The following is a 17,567-nucleotide window of genomic DNA, read 5'->3' as shown; positions in this document are numbered from 1 at the left end:
GGGTGTCCTGAGCGTTAGACCTGATGATCCCCCCGCTGTGGGGTTTCTTCCTGACAGGAACACCCAGTCTTTGATTTGCGGACTGCCGTTCTATCTGGCATGGTGAGTAGAACCCACAGGCACAGATGCGTGTGGCTCTGCCTTTCCGGCCTTTGGGAGCCTGGGTGTCTGCCTAAACTGGATAATTTTTTCCGATACCTTTTCGGGGTGGGGGTGTCGGCTGAGTGCTCTGAGATCAGACCAGCTGATTCCCTCCCTGTGGGTTTGCCCCCGACAGTGAAACTCAGTCTCTGGTATCCTGGGGCCCACAGTTCTATCTGGGGCAGCGAATCAGACGCACAGGCAGGGCTCTGTGTTGGAGCCTGGGTCCCCGGCTCTGGCTCCGGGCTGGCTCCTAGGGCACCTGTGGAACCCGAGTCTTTTCCAGGTGATGTCTGGGTGACCTAAGGTCGGTCCCAATCATTTCCTGCTCCATGGGGTTATCTCTCGACTGGGAATTCCAGTCTCTGATGTTGTGGTGTGCACGGTTCAGTCTGGGACATTGACCAGAGCACGCTGGCCTGTGGCTCTGGGCTGGCAACCAAGCATCTGGCAGAACCGGGATCTCTTCTGCGGCTTAGCCATATGGGTTAAAGCTGATTGAATCCCCCACTGTGGGGTATCCTCTCACCTGGCAAACACAATCACTTGTGTTATGTGGCTGAGAGTTCTGATTGCTGGTCACTGTGCCGATCCTGCTGCGCTGCTGGTCAGAATGAGAGTCCTCCTGGCGCCGCCATCTTGCCCCACCTTTTGTATATACTTTTTTAAGGGTGCATTGACATTGCACGTGACTAGAGGTGTGTTGTTGTTGGTTTTTTCCAGAAGCAAACGTTCAACCAAGAGTGTTATTAGATGGTTGCTTTGATCCTGAGATACGTCTCCAGCCTTTACTTACTATTTTCCCTCCTTTTTTACTAATTACACTTTATTCACTTTGTATCCCCCCACAAACCCCTCCCTCTTCCCCTCCAAACCCCCCCCCCATTTTCACGCTTGCCCTTCCCCAAGTTCAGCCACTTCTGATGAGATCTGATAGGCTAAGATCAGAAGGAAGGAGAGGGGGACATCCCTATCAAATTTAGTATTCTTTCTCTCTCTAGCCCACCCCCGATTTTTAAACCCTACTTTAATTTGGGTTGCTCAAATACTCTTGGATGTAGAGCCTACCAGGGGCCACAGCTCTACCACCATTTACGACATAACATTATCTCTTCAGGTAGGGATGGGAGTTAGTTCTCACTCGTCTCCCATGACTTCATGGGCTGGTCTTGTCTGGGCTGAGTTTGCACAGCTCTTGTGTCTACTGTCAGAATCACTGTGAATTTGTATGTGCAACTGCCCTACTCTGCTCAGAAACGCTTTCCTTGTAGTCCTCCACCACTTCTGAATTTTCTAGTCTTTCCAGCCCCTCTTCTGTGAAGATCCCTGACCCTGTAGGGAAAGAGTATGATGTAGACCCTATCACTGAAGACACCAAACATGTGGCTTATAAAGCATGGAGAAAATCAAGTTAGTACTGACTTGGAAGCTTTAGTCCTACTGGCTAGCTTTCATGGTTCTAGAAAGTGCTATGCACACTGCCATAGAGAGAAATAATCATTAATCTGACCTAGCAATGACTCCTGCAAGCTAAAGTAATAACTGTCCTGGCAAGATATGCTAACTGTTGCAATATTGGCATTAATGTTATGGAAATAAACTATTTTCTGATTCAATTTAAAGCTCACTCTGTGAGATTAAACCAATTCATGGCATCATCATCAGGGCCAAAGAATTTATGCCTAGGTAGTTAGAGGCCATAGAGGAGAACCTATTATCATCACTCTGCTAAATGGACATGGTATTGAAACAACTACTAAAGACTTATTGCTATACCCATAGATTATTAGTGAATTTTTAAATTTCAAAGAAACTACTTCTTACAATATATATCTGTTAACACAAAGCTCATAACTGCTCAACATGCCAATAATAAGAGACCACAAAGTGCACAGTCCTGAATATCACATCTATATCTTATATAACCAACATATTATTTTCTAATTTTTATATGGTGGCTGGTTTGGTTACAGAATAAACTTTCTTCTCTGACCCTTTTGTTCCTCTCTCACAATTATACTATTACCACAAACACTTATGTATAATGTTTATATATTATGTTATATTATATTTGTATATACTGTCTAGAGAAAAACAATGTAGACATAATGTATAGTATATTGCCATATATTCTTCCTAGACATTATATCAAGCATTTTCCAAACATTTTTTTTTATTTCTCAGGAAAGGTTCATTTTTTAGATATTTAGATTTTAATGATTTATTGGAATCGAACTATATATACATTATTGTCTTTATTGTAAATTAAAACAACATTGGCCATCTGTATAAAACAAAGGAGTCTAGGGTGCCATGTCCACAAAAGAAAGCATTTTGATAACAAAATATTTCTTTTTTTATACTTTGTTAATTACATATGACTCTTGCCAATACACCATGCCATAAATTCCAGGTTTTTACAATAAGCACTCAAGACACAAGGAACATCATAGCAAAATCATTCCAAGGATAAAGACTCCCCCTTTATTGTTAATAGTTCCTTTTAATCACTGTATTATCAGTCACTTTGACCAAGTCATATCTATTTTCATCTGCCTGACATTCTGGCAAAGGGAAAAAGTAAAGTCTTTCTTCCCAAACATAACCTTCCCATAAAATTGCTTTAAATGTTTTCTTCCATATGTAGCATTTTGCTCTATAGAAATGTCTTATCTATCCTGTTAATCAGTAGATACGCGAACTTTTACACCGTCATGAAGGACTAGGAGAGATCATTTCTAGTAGTAATTCTCATGGGTATACTTGGGAGCAGACGTCACAGTTCTGTTTTCCAAAGGATTTTCAGTCAAAACTGAAATCTCCAAACTAAGCTAACTAATTCAAACTAACTAACCAATTCAAATGTAATAATGTAGAAATGGAAGACTCACATGTGGAGAATAGATGGAGATGGTGTGGACAATACAATAAGATGTAGATTCTCAAGCTAGGTCTTCACTAGGCAAGAGAAATTACAGGTATTTCTGCCTACTATAAGTCAGTGGCCACTATGTGTCACTCAGAGCCATGGACAGTATTTTCTAGCAGTCAGAGTTGATGAAGCAGCCCAGAACTACAGACTCTGGAACACAGGAGTCAATAAATAAACAGGGAGAAAGAAGCTCAAGAAATAACAGAACAATTTAGTAGGATTGTGTAAAGGTCTCAGTATGTGGTGGTAGCAGAGATCTGGAATAGAGGTTCCCCAGCCCAGAGTCAAATACTCCCTTACTTAAGATGGTAGTACTTCATATGGGCAAACACACTTGGCCTAGAAACCTATTATCCATTAATCAAACTGTCACTGTTGGAAGGTAGACAACAAGGGAACTCTCTTAATGCCTAAATATTGATTTATTGTTCATGTGATAGACCTGAAGGTTCAGAGGTATGATGAAGTAGCCAAGTCTACTGTTAAATTTTTAATCCAAAGGAGTTTAGCAGAAAGGAGACCAAGGCCTATAGTAGTGAAGGAGTAATGATAATGACAACTTAGGAAAGCTCAAGACACTCCCATTTAGAATGGCCAGAACTATGCTCCAGAGCAGTGTGACCCACTGAGGCACAGTTTTCGAGACTTAAAAGTAGATGGTGCAAAGAGGATGGACATCAGAAGAAGAAGAAAACAGGAAACAACCTAGGAACCTTCTACAGGGGGCTTCTGAAAGCCAGAAGAAGAAAACAGGAAACAAACTAGGAACCTGCCACAGAGGGCCTCTGAAAGCCTCTGCCCTGCAGACTATCAAAGCAGATGCTGAGCCTGATGGTCAACTGTTGGACAGAGTGAATGGAATTTTATGTAAGAAGTGGGAAATAGTAAGAGCTGGAGAGGACAGAGTCTCCACAAGGAGAGCAACAGAACCAGAAAATTTGAACACAGGGAACTTCCCAGAGACTCATACTCCAACCAAGGACTATTCATGGAGATGACCTAGAACCCCTGCACAGATGTAGCCCATGGCAGTTCAGTGTCCAAGTGGGTTACATAGTAATGGGAAGAGGGACTGCCTCTGACATAATCTGATTGGCCTGCTCTTTGATCACCTCCCTCTGAGGGGGGAGCAGCCTTACCAAGCCACAGTAGACGACAATGCAGCCACTTTTGATGTGAACTGATAGACTAAGATGAGAAAGGAGAGGAGAACCTCCCCTATCAGTGGACTTGGGGAGTGGCATGCATACAGAAAGGGGAGGGAGGTTGGGATTGGTAGGGGAGGAGGGAGGGACTTATGGGGGGATACAAAATGAATAAAGTGTAATTAATAAAATAAAATTTAAAAAGTAGATGGTAATAATTCACAAAGAGCATCCTCTCAGACAATGTCTTCCCTTTGTCTTCTTCCTATTGCCAACAGTTCCCCTTATGTCCTTCGTGGCCCTTAGGGTCCTTTCTGAGCTTTGCATGCTAATACTAGGCTTCTGAAGGCTGATAGTAGATTGTCTTCTTAGCATGTGTGATACCAGCATCAATCATGATTATTACAATAAGGGATCACAGACATTTTTAATTAATTAATTGTTCATTCCTGATTGCTAATTTTTGTACATGAACACTAGGTACCATAGTTTGTTTGATCCAGCAATTCTATTATTTTACATTGTAAAGATTCAATAACATCTTTCTTAAATTATAAGTGTATAGAGGGGTGGCAGCAAGATACAAAAGATATTTTTATTAGAAATATTAAACATAAATCAAGTCTGATGCTTTGTGCCTATAATTCCAGCACACAGGAGGATGGCAGGAGATATTAGGAGTTCGAGGAAGCTCAGCTGCATGGTGACACCTTTTGCAGGCATAAAACCAAAGGAGCAAATGATAAAGAAGCACTAAAATGAAAATCTCTAGAATTATTTTTTTGTAAAAAGTTGGGGAACCATGTAACTCAGCCTGGCCTTGAATTTGAACCTAATATATACCCCTTGAATTTCTTTCTGAAAACATTTTTACATTTATGTTCTGTATGTGCATATGCTGCCATCTACTTATGGATTTCAGAGGACAACTTGATTCAGTTAGTTCTCTCTCTCTCTCTCTCTCCAGCATGTATGTTCTGGAGAAATAGAAGAGGTTAGGAGGTCAAGCAGGAATCTTTTGTTCCTTCTAAGCCATCTCACCAGTCCCAGATCTTGAATTTTCAATCCTCCAGCCTCCACCTCTAGGGACTGCTCTGCCTGCTCTACCATTCACACTTTAATTCCTGATAGTCTTAAAGGTCCAAAGGAGAACCAACTAAAATTTTTATTTTTCTAAAAGTTCGAAGCCATGGTACTTCCAGAAACTATGGGACGCCCATTCTTTACACTGAGAGTCAAACGAAGTCATCTGGTTGAAGATACCATGCGTCAATTAAGACAAGCTGAAGTCTCAGAGTTCAAAAAAGAACTAACGGTAAAGAAAAAAGTCTTGTTGGAGGGTGTGTTTGTGTCTGTGTACATTTGTAATTAGGGAGCTGCATTCACAACTTTGGTAATTTGTCTTAAGGTTTCCAGAATTTTCCCCCTTCCCTTGAAAGAATAGAATGTTTAATTACATATCAAATTGTAAATAATAAATCAGGTTAACTGATTTATTGATGATTGTAATGGTTCATCCTAGTACTTAAAGACATAAAAATAACATTTTATTTTACAAATCTTCTAGTCCAGCTGAACCTCTAGGTGTCTTTGTTTTATTAATGTGTGCTTGTATGTATGATGCTATAAATAAAACCAGGGTTCCACAGATGTTAAGCAAGTGCTTTACCACTAAGCTACATCCCCAGCCATATGGATTTTTGAGTTTGCTCACATATCCAAAAGTTAGATAGAAATTGGCTATGTAATAACACAGTATTACTGCCTGAGACACTGGGTTATACTTTATATGTCCTTCCTCCTTTTGGGACCAGCAAGCATGTTCTCACAGCAGTGCTAGAGATGCAAGCCAGTAATCATTAAATATTGTTTGAGCCAGTGAAGACTCATGAGTGAACCCAAGCCAATGCTGGGAAAATATACTAATCTCTTGATAGGAAAAAATTGCAAAATCACATTCAAAAGAATTCAATCAAGAAATGGTGAAGAACTGGGACTATCTTAACAACTTGGAAATAAATAGGCTCTTGGCCTTCACTGCTTGGCAGCAACTCGATTGGAGATGGAGTATGAGAATGTAAAGCAGTGTTTGGTTCTGGCAGGTCTCTTGAACTTGAGAAGGTCAGGACAGGCTGAAGGTTTTTCCATAAAGAGTAAAGAGCTGTGTTTCACATAAGAGCCTTGAAGTAAATTCTCTTTCTTTAGGTTGAATTTATTAACGAAATTCGTGCTGAGAGTGGAGGGGTGAGTTCGGAGTTCTTCCACTGTATATTTGAAGAGATGACAGACCCCAAATACGAAATGTTTGTGTATCCTGAAAAGGGTTCCAAAATGTGGTTTCCAGTCAATGTAAGCTATACATTTCTCATACAACATATTCATGCTGCAGTATGAACATCATAGATGATACTGTAAAATCAGGAATAGTACCTCATTATCCATTTCCGTGCTGTTGCATGGAAAGCCAAACCATGTCCTGCCATGTATCCTTGGTGCCTTCCTTTTTTTTTTCTCCTGCGGAATAATATTGCACAGATATCCTAAAATTGTTTTCATCATCTCAGAGGGGTGGCTATTTGGAATGTGTCCCTAATTTTGAGTTACAATAAAGAATGCTTCAAACTAGTAGAAACTGTTGATAAATTAGTAGCTGTTAATTCTGATTGATTGATTGGTTGGTTGGTTGATTTCTTTGACTATAATGTTTTTTTTTCATTTTTTATCTTTTTTTTTACATTGCCTTATTCAGTGTCTTAGTATGTATCCCAAGCTAGCTTTGATCTCACAATCTTTGGATTACAGGGTTTCCCACACTCAGCAAAGCCTTCACTTTTAAGCATATCCATACAGTTCTGCTCAGGAGAAAACAGACATACAGACAGATACACAGACACACACACACATTTTAATTTGTATTTGTTTTTATAAAACAACAAAACCAAGTTGAACCAGAGTACAAACTATGGGACAGAAACCTGACTACGAGAGGCCATTGAAGATTGTACTATACTTTTAGCTCATTTCAGAAATCAGCCTGAGGAGTGAATAGGGCCAGGAGAGTGGGGAGACTAAACACTCTGTGAGTTACTGAACCTCTTGAACCTGGTAACAGCAAGAATGGCACTAAAGTAGGAATCTTAAATTTTCACACTAGGGACACTTCCTCCCCTGGGTTGCAGTTTTGTTTTGTTTTTCTAACCAGGATGACAAGATGCAGAGAAGACCAGTAAAGGCAGCTGTGTTTGTCTGTTTTCGTTGGTGTCACTTTAACGAACCACCTGAGTGCTTTGTTAAGGAGAGCAAGCCTATTCAGCTCAGAGTTTTAGAAGTCCAGGGGCATGGTGCTGACACCCACTGCTTCTCACAGGGTCTTCTGGCACACGGCACTATGGCAGGACCTTCTGCAGGCAAAGAGACTACATAGAGAGACAGGATGCCTGAGTGAGAAAGGGGTCACATGAGAGCTACTCCAGTGGTAAGCTCCATGTGGGGCTGCACTGTTAAATGGAGACATCATCCATTTAGCTCTCATGTGGCATTCATTCTGCTAAATTGAAGTGTCAATACAGAACAATCTTCCTTCCTCAGCCTTGCTTTTCTCCATAAACTGAAAGGTCAGGACCTTAAGATTCCAAATGATTAAAGAGCAGGCCAATCAGTTCATGTCCTCTGTGTCAGGCTCCTGACTTGTTCCCTCTTTCCTCCTTCTTCTGATGTCCAGCCTCTTTGCCTTTCTGGATAGGAATTGAGCATTTTAGCAAGAATCCTCCCTCTTGATTAGTCTCTTTAATTACCTCCCCCTGAGGGAGAAGCAGCATTACCAGGCCACAGAAGAAGACAATGCAGCCACTCCTGATGAGACCTAATTGATTAGGATCAGAAGGAAGGAAAAGAAGTCTTCCCCTATCAGTGGACTTGGGAAGGGGCATGCAGGCAGAGGGTGGAGGAAGGGAGGGATTGGGATAGGAGGAGGGAGGGAACCACGGAGGGGGGGGAGGGATACAAAGTGAGTAAAGTGTAATTAATAAAGAAAAAAAAAAGATTCCAAATGAAAACTTTGTAATTTCTCCTGAATGTATGTTTCTGCAGTTCAGATATGCTATAAATAATCAAAAATTCATTTACTTAATGTTTTGTATTGTTAACTTATATTTAAAATCATACACAAAGCTGTACATGGAGGCACATGGCTATAATTCCTCACTTAGGAGGTACAAGCAAGAGGAGTTCAAGGTCACCTTCAGCTATACAGTGAGTTTTAAAAACACACTATATGTCTTAAACAAACATAAAAACAGAAAGATTATGGAAGAAATGCAATTAAGTTATAAAAGAGTCTAAATTTTTATTTTTTTAAACTCAGTTTGCGTCTAACTTGTGATATTAATTAGAAAAGAGAGCTAAAATTTGTTCGTTATTAATCTAATTGTGCCTTTGTTTAACTGATTCTTTGTAATAACTCAGGAAATTTTTTTCAATTTTATTTTTTAGCCTAAGTTTGAGGAGAAGAAGTATTTTCTATTTGGGATCTTATGTGGGCTCTCCTTATGCAATCTAAAGGCTGTCAACCTTCCTTTTCCATTGGCTTTATATAAGAAACTTCTGAACCAAAAGCCATCTTTGGAAGATTTAAAAGAACTCAGTCTTCCCTTGGGGAAGTAAGTACACATAATTTGTTTTTTAAAAACAGCATTAAATCTCAGCTTTTTAAGCATAAATAATATCACACACCAAGAGACATAGGGCAAGGTATTCAATTTTAATATCGTGGGCTCTTTAGATGAGTTTCTGTTAGCATGACTTGCAATAGAGTAAGCCTTCAGAAATGAAAAAAAAATCCAGATTTTTCTCAGATCATAAGAACTAATCCAATAAAGAGTTTGGATATGGGCTTTTTACAAAGGTAGAAGGTACTTAGGGGAATTCACAGGATGTGCATGGGTCATCTTTCTTATCCTATAAATTCATATAGTGCTATAGTGAATATATACATATATATGGCTTATAAACATGTAGTGTATAAGTACATATGTATATGGTTTATAAATAGATACAGTGCTATAAGTTCATATACACGTGGTTTATAAATAAATATAGCGCTATAAGTGCATATATGTATAGATGTGGTTTTTAAATGATACAGTGTTAAAAGTTCATATATACATATAGTTTATAAATAAACATAGTGTGATGAGAGCATATATGCAGATGTGGTTTATAAAAAGATATACCGTAATAAGTGTGTATATACACAGAGATATGATTTATAAATATGTGATAAATGCATTATATAGCTAGATGGGGTCTATAAATAAACATAGTTCATTAGAGTGTATATATACAGATATAATTTATAAATAGATAGAGTGTATATAGGTGTGGTTTATAAATATAGTACTATGAGTCCATATATGTGGCTTATAAATTAATTAGTACTATAAGTGTGTGTACCTATAGCTTATAAAGAAATAGTGCCACAAGTGCATATATATATGTGGTTTATAAAAAAAAAGGAAAGCATGCTCAGATTCACTAGTAACTGAGTGGATGGACACAAAATGCCCTTTTTCTCCCAACAAATTTTTCTTCAAGTGTTGACAACAAATTGAAGGAAATGATAAGGCTTTTTATTAAAGCAGATTGTCACAACATTGGCAATTTTAACATTTTGTCCTTTTCTGTTATGAATGTTTTGATTGGGGTCCAACTCCTGATCTCCTCCCTCTTAGACAAGAGAATCTACTGAGCCATCACCTTAGGCATCTGGTTGTTTTAACTCTCTTTGTGGGAGGTTGTTCTGGGCATGGGACATATTTAATAGTGTCTGGGGTTACTACTCACTAGATGACAGCCTTAAACTGTGACAACTAAAGACACTTCCAAACTTTGCAAAATAAATTCTCCACACTTTAGAATCACTGAACACTGCTTTATATAATCCTTTTCACAACACAGCAGTATCAACGAGGTAGAGTAGACTACCAAATCAAATTGTAAATCGAGATTATCTAGGAAGATGAGTGAGAGAGAGTAAGAGAGGAAATTTACACTGAATTTTGTGAATGTCTACATTACTTACAATTTCCCCATTGAATGATAGTTACTTTGGAATTTTATAATATCAAATATATCAACTTAAATTATATTTTTCAATAGGAGTTTGCAAGAAGTTCTAAATTGTGAGGCCTCTGACATTGAAGACCTTCACATATATTTTTCTGTGAGTAGCAAGAAATCTGGATTATAGGTTGTCTGTAATCTGATTTTTGGGGGGAGCAGATTGCTGGAGGTCAAACCCAATAAAGTATTATATTACTAAGATATATCCCCAGCCCTTATCAGTTATTTTAAAAACAATTTTATTATAGAACCTTTACTATGGAATATCCATTTTTTAAAGATAATATATCTGTGTAAAGTTTTTCTCAACCTGGTCTTCATTTGTATACCTTGCATCTACAGGCTCCTAAATATGGATAAAGCATTAATTTAATGCAAACAATAATCTCAACTAAATAGGGCAATTGGTGATTGATATATATATATTATATATACACACAACATGTATATATGTGTGTGTGTGCAATATATACATGTTATGTGTATATATATATCATGTATTAAGGAGGATATAAAATTTTTATTTGCCAGGGCATTGTAGGTCAAGACTTTAATCCCAGCACTCTGGAGGCAGAGGCAAGGAATCTCTATGATTTCAAGGCCAGTCTGGTCTATATAACAAGTTCCAGTCCAACCTGGAGAGACCCTGTGTCAAAATCTTAAAAAAACAAAACAAAACAAAAACAAAAACACGAGTGCATGGGTGTGTGTGTGCGTGTGTGAAGTCGAGTTGTGTGTGGTGGTGCATCCTAGAAGGAGGTAGACGCAAGACAATAGCAAGTTTGAGGCCAGCTTGGATTATCACATAAAACAAGACTGAACTGAAATATGATCATCTATCTCCAGTCATTTTAAATTGTATAGGAAAGATGTTTGGACAGTAATTGTAGACCTATGTTTCTCAGTCAATTACATTTTGTTACAGATATACTGGAATCAAAAAGATGTTGATTTAATTCCAGATGGCATCTCTGTACCTGTGAATGAAACCAACAAGTAAGATTAGAGACCTAAAATATCTACTTTGAATAGGCATACACATTTTTATCAATACACTTTAAAATATATTTGAGCTTCTTGAACGTTTCGTTTTAGTTTTTTGTCTAATGAATGCTAAAGAGGCAGGAGAAGAAAAGAAATGATTCATGAATAAATATTTCTGTCATCAAAGAAATCTTTTTAGTCCCTATTCTATGTCACAGTTCTGGAAATTCAAAGATCACATCTGTGGGTGGCTTCCTTGTTGGCAGCATCTTGAGTGTGAGAGGGCAGCACCTGACAGACATAAGGAACGTGAGCGTGGATTTGGGTCTTCTTCTCTCACCTTATAAGGCTACCAGAGTTCAATCATGGTGCTCTACTGTGATGATTTTATGTAACTCTAACTATGCTCCAAAGACCCCACCATAAACACTATAGTGAGATCAAGTTTCTATCTTCTTCATTCCACAATGGGAGAAATAAACTTCAACACATAAATCCTTGCTGGACAGAGTCAAACCACATGCACACTGTACCCATTGCCGCTGGCAAGTCTATCATACTGTGAAAAGTGCATCCTATAATACAAGGCTGACCTTGCAGAACTCATTTCTACAAAGTAATCTGCTGGAAGAAAGATTTGGGGAGGAAAAGAAGGGCCAACCCTTCTTTTCATTTCTGTTTTTATTTCATTTTCATATGAAAATCTGATGATGGTGTAAAAATTACAAAGAAAGATGAAGCATGCTATGCTGGAGAGAATGTTTACTGCATGGCTCCCTACCAACAAGAGGCAGAAAGATAAAGGCATCAGAGAGAATGTGTAGAGGCAAAGTAGCAAGGGCCAAGAGGTTGGACTTATCCCATCAGCTTCCTGTGATGTGAAAGCACATGACATTCCATAGTCATCAGACTCTACAAATGGTGGATTTTTTGACCATTCTCTCTGTGGTACAATTCTTCCATACGATGCTGGAGAGCAGCTATTGAGGAAAAATGGCTAAGCTATAATGTGTGTTAAGTTAGATGGAGTAAATGCATTTTTTCATGTATAATGACCTCATTGGGACATGTCCCTGTTGAAAGTCAACTAGCGCTCATATTCAGATTGCAGTTACAATTGCTCCTTGCAATAAGAAAAATGAGAACACCCTAAAGTCTGATTTCCTCTCTAAGGACCTTTCCTTAGAGTTGGCCAGGTTTTCATCTCCCTGTATTGCATATACTTGTGATCTACACAGAAAAAAAAATACTTTTGTTTCTCAATAGAGTGAAAGGAGCAAAATAGACATATTGTAGTCACTGATAAGATTTGTCATAGTTTTTTTTATTTTTCTTCCCTCAAGGAAAGACTATGTTTTTAAGTGTGTCGATTACATTTTTAACATCTCTATAAAGACAATTTATGAGGAATTTCAAAGAGGATTTTACAAGGTGTGTAACTGGCATATAATTAGGCAGTTCCAGCCTGAAGAACTAATGACAGCAATAACTGGAAATGCTAATTATGACTGGAAACAATTTGAAAATGTAAGTGACAACCTAAGTACCCTCTAACTTTTCCAAATAGCTGATACCTATCCCCCTAAAACTTTCTCTAACTCTTTTTTTCTCTTGTTCTCAAGAATTCACAGTATCACAATGGATATCACAAATCACATCCAACTATTCTACTGTTTTGGAAAGCTTTCCATGAATTAACTTTAGATGAAAAGAAAAAATTTCTCTGTAAGTACTATAATATATATTAGTTCTTAATCTAATAGAGTGTTCTTAATGGCAAGACACATATATTCACAGCATGAATTTGTAGAAGAAAAAATTCAAATGTCATGACTTTTCTAGGATTTACTTGCCCTTGTGCAGCCTTCTCTGAACAACAAAAAAATGTACTCAATATTTATTAATGTAACCATTAGTTTCCTCTTATTTATCTTGCGTTATTCTGCATGAAATAGCTCAACAAAATTGTATTTCTTTGTAGTATTTCTTACAGGATGTGACAGGCTACACGTAAAAGGCCTACACTTGGAAGGGATAGTATTCCGTTGTCCTGAAACGTTCACTGAAAAAGATGACCCAAGGTCATTGACATGTCACAGTATTCTAGACCTGCCTAAGTATTCTACAATGGACAGAATGAAGGAAGCACTTCAAGTTGCAATCAACAGTAATAAGGGATTTGTCTCATAGGAATGATGCTGATCACCTCCCAGAAGTTCAGATGGCCTCAGAAATTAGGTCTTTGATTTTGGTTCTTCTGTTTTTCCTTAATCTAATTAGTGCAAGAGGTTAAATGATTTTACTTACAATCAGTTGGACAGTTTTTGAGATATATAAGTTATAAATTAATATTGTAGTTAAACAAAATTTTATAAAACATTTGCTGTATTCCTTCCTAAACTTGCTATTTTACAATGCTTGTTTTGTCTGAAATATTTTCTGAACAACAATTATCACTTAATAATAAACTAAATTTTAAAATTATTCAGCATTGGTGGCTAAAGAGAGAGGTCAGTGGTTAAGATCACTGGCTGGTCTTCCAAAAGACCAAGGTTCAATTCCCAGCACCCACCTGGCTGTTCCTATATCCCACCTGTATCTCTAGTTCTTGGGGATCCAACTTTCTCTTCTGGCCTTCAAGACACTGCATGGATATAGTACTCAGACACCCATGCAGACAAACACTCATGCATGTAAATTAAAAATAAAATGAAAAATAAATAGAATAGCATTTATTTAAAATGTTACTGTACATTAAACTATTAATTTGAAAGAATCACAAGTTTGAAAAATAAGCAAAAAATACACTGCTTTCAACATGTTTTGAAGTATATAGATGTAGATTTTGTATTAAGGATATCTTTAGAGTTCTGATTTTAGTAAATGCTAACTAATTTATTTTTATCATCTCAGTGTTGATGTTTATGGTTCTTTGAACATATTTATACTTAGTAGAGTGTTTCAGAAGTAATTCTAAGTGTAGATAATGTTGTTTTGGTAAAATACTGAGCCCAGTCATGAGCTCATACCTACTTGAACTTAGAAAAAATGTGAAGAAGTTGAAACATGCCTTATTATGATGCTATAGATTAAATTAACGAAGCAACATAACTATTATGGAAAATAATCAATACATCTCGTATACCACTTTTACTAAATGTTAAAACTTAAATTGCATTATACAACTTTGAAATGATTTTATAAACTCATATAATTTGTCAGAAGACTGACCTATAGGCTGCTGTGACAGGTTCTCATTTAAAATTTCCTTTCCTGTAAGGATATTGTTTAACATTTTACCAGACTTCACGTGTGAGCTGTTTATTAGACTCCAGAGACACCAAATAAACTACTAAAAATAGATCTTTAAAGATTATAAAATGACTATCACCAACAGCAACAACAAAACAAGTAAGTCGCCAGTAGATGAGATACTCTCTGAAGCCAGCTTTGCTCCAGTACCACACAAAGATGTCACAGAGAGAGAAAACCGTAGGTATTGTATGAAGCAGATACCAAAATCCTTCACTAAATTTTAACATACTGAGCACATCCAGGAAAATGGGAAAAGGATAATGCCTTACAACCAAATATGAAGTAAGGCAGAAATGCTCTTAAAATCAACTGTTTTCACCAGATTCATAGGAAAGAATGCCTGTGTAATACCTGAGAATAGGTAGAAAAGAAACTGGGCAAAATTTAAAACCTAGTCATGTAAAAAGCAAACAAAGGCTAAAGGAATCTGCCAACTTGATAAAAACCTATATACAATTAATTTCTTAATGGCAAAAGAGTGAATGCTTCCCACTGCCAAGGAGGTAAAAAGGCCTATCACGTCCATGTAACATTGAATTCAGGTTATCAATCTGTATGATAAACTAAAGAAAATAAAAGACATTAATTAAAAAACAAAGAACAAAACTGTCTTATTTTTTACATCATATTAACCATTTAGAAGAGACTACAAAAAAGCAGACTAAGTAAATACAGAAAGAGATCAAGACTTAAGATCACAAACATATATTGAATTTTTTAAAAAAGCATCATTTACAATATAAAAAGTAGAAAATACCAGAGGGTTATTTTTAAAAGTTAAAAAAAATTATAATGAAAGTTATATATAAAGAAGTCTTAAATTAGTATGTATGAAGAGATCATATTTACTAATAGCAACATGTCTTTTTTTTTTGTTATGAGCCTAGCCTTTAATGGCTGAGCCATCTCTCCAGCCCAGAACATGTCATTTTTTGAAGTTTGTTTTTTTTTGTGTGTGTGTGTGTGTGTGTGTGTGTGTGTGTGTGAATGGTGCTTGTTTGTGTGTATGTGTTTGTATATCTTTGTGTGTATATATGTGTATCTGTGTGTATATGGTATATGGTTTGTGTGTGTCAGTGTGTATATGGTGTATGGTGTGTGTGTGCCTGTGTGTGTGCACATTCACACATGTGACTGTCTCTCTGTCTGTGTCTGTGTGTGAGACTTGCTGTGTTGCTTGCTGTTTTGAGAGATTGGTTTGTCTCTGACCTAGAAAAGCTGGGACTACCAATTAGTAATCCCAGTTAGCTGGGACCACAATATGTGGTCATTTAATTTAATTCTAGCAATTCATTTTGAAGAAACTAACAAACTGATCCTAATGCACATTATGCAAAAGGCTCAGAACAGTGAAGATAATTTTAAAAAGAGCAACATTAAAGGGTATGTGGTTTGGATGAGAATGCCTCAATAGGTGAGGGTATTTGAATACCAGTTTGTGGCCTTGTTTGAGTGGGTTTAGAGATGTGGCCTTGCTGAAGGAAGTATGTCACTAAGAGTGGACTTTGGAGTTCATTCTCAGTTTGCATGGTCTGCTTTCTGCTCATAGATCAAGGTCTAAGCTTCCAGCCGAAGCCACCACACTTGCTTGCTTGTCTGCTGTCACACTTCCCCACTGAGATTGTGATGGACACTCTGGAACTATAGCTCCAAATAAACCTCTCTTTCTATATATTTTCTTGTTCTTGATGTTTTATCATAGTAATAAAAAAGTAAGTAATACAGGGGGCTTATATATAGTGATTTTGTGATTCACTTTGAGTATACCATGAAAAAGACAGTGTGAATGGGGGCTGAGTGTACAGGTCAGTAATTCACATAGAACAGAACTGAAAAGTAAGAAGTAAGTTCAACTACATATGGCCAACCAAGAGCTCCTTTCCTTCTAGCTGGGAGCAGAACCTAGAACTTAGTACATGCTAAGCAAGTATTCTGCCATGGAATTGTATAAACTTACCGTGGGTAAGAGCAGAAGCCTGTACCTTTCAGCCTGGTCCTACATCCTGAATTAGACCCTGCCTCCCAGCAGTTCTCTCTGGGACACAGAGTTAACATGCAACCTGTACAGAAACTCTTCATTATGATACTAACCAGTACCTGGTGTTGCCATTCTTTTTCTCACATACACTAGGCTACACTAAATCACGTGGCATGAAAGTCCTGCTACCCCTAAAAGATTATAAAAATTTGGGTGTTTTCTTTCTTCTGATGGTTGAGCTGAGATGCCTCAAGAAGATTTTTCTGGAAAAGCTGACCCCAAAGATGCTCCCTCAAGAGGTTCCTTTTGCTTCTCCCATGATCTCTCCTATGTTCCCCTCCCAGCTCCATCTCATTTTGTTAATGAAGTTCCTCTCCCATCCTTTGACTTTAACTATTTTTGTCCCCCTTATGCTGTGTGTGTGTTACACATGTATGTATGTGGGTATGTGTGTGTATTTGAATAACATGTCTGTGTAGGCCTGAGGTTGAGTTTTAGTGTCTTTCTCTACCATTCTCTGCTAACTTTTTGAGACAGTGTTTTATTGAACCTGGATGTGTCGGCTTCATCTAGACTGACTGGCCTCTGCTTCCCCAGTAGGCTTACAGGCATGTACCACTGTGCCTGGCTCTTTCATGGGCACTGGGGGTCTAACAACAGATCCTCATAGTTACATAGCAAGCACTGTGCATGAAACCATCTCCCCAACCCTGACTAAGTATTTCTGTATATTTATTTAAGGTCTGTCTATTATCAACAGCATATAGCAGATGGGTTGTTTTTGTCTTAGATTATAACAAACTTTATGAGTATGTCTTTTTTATTATTATTATTCCTTTAAAGCAGTCTCCTTTTTTTGCTCAGACTGGCCCTGGACTTATGGGTTCAAGAGATCCACTTACCTTAGTGCCTGGGTCACTTACACTTATGTGTATGCCAACACACCTGGCTT

The 17,567-nt window shown here is 37.6% G+C and overlaps 1 protein-coding gene across 5 annotated transcripts in view; it reads left to right on the top strand.

Moving 5' to 3' along the window:
• Herc6 (HECT and RLD domain containing E3 ubiquitin protein ligase family member 6) overlaps positions 1 to 16,311 on the top strand; it is a 104,743-nt gene extending 88,432 nt beyond the window's left edge. For 4 of the 5 annotated variants that reach the window (XM_060374155.1, XM_060374154.1, XM_060374153.1 and 1 more), the window contains 8 exons: positions 5,399 to 5,533; positions 6,424 to 6,567; positions 8,710 to 8,876; positions 10,375 to 10,438; positions 11,264 to 11,334; positions 12,666 to 12,849; positions 12,945 to 13,047; positions 13,304 to 16,311. In XM_060374155.1, coding sequence (XP_060230138.1) covers positions 5,399 to 5,533; positions 6,424 to 6,567; positions 8,710 to 8,876; positions 10,375 to 10,438; positions 11,264 to 11,334; positions 12,666 to 12,849; positions 12,945 to 13,047; positions 13,304 to 13,512 — 1,077 coding nt within the window. In that variant the 3' untranslated portion in view covers positions 13,513 to 16,311. The remainder of the gene's footprint in view (positions 1 to 5,398; positions 5,534 to 6,423; positions 6,568 to 8,709; positions 8,877 to 10,374; positions 10,439 to 11,263; positions 11,335 to 12,665; positions 12,850 to 12,944; positions 13,048 to 13,303) is intronic. The other variant, XM_060374152.1, reaches the window with a different exon arrangement.
• The last annotated feature ends 1,256 nt before the right edge of the window (positions 16,312 to 17,567 follow it).

This window comes from Meriones unguiculatus, chromosome 21 (assembly GCF_030254825.1).
Source record: "Meriones unguiculatus strain TT.TT164.6M chromosome 21, Bangor_MerUng_6.1, whole genome shotgun sequence".
Taxonomy (NCBI): domain Eukaryota; kingdom Metazoa; phylum Chordata; class Mammalia; order Rodentia; family Muridae; genus Meriones; species Meriones unguiculatus.
Note: the sequence above shows the minus strand (reverse complement) of the source record. Positions and strands in the feature narration are given on the sequence as shown.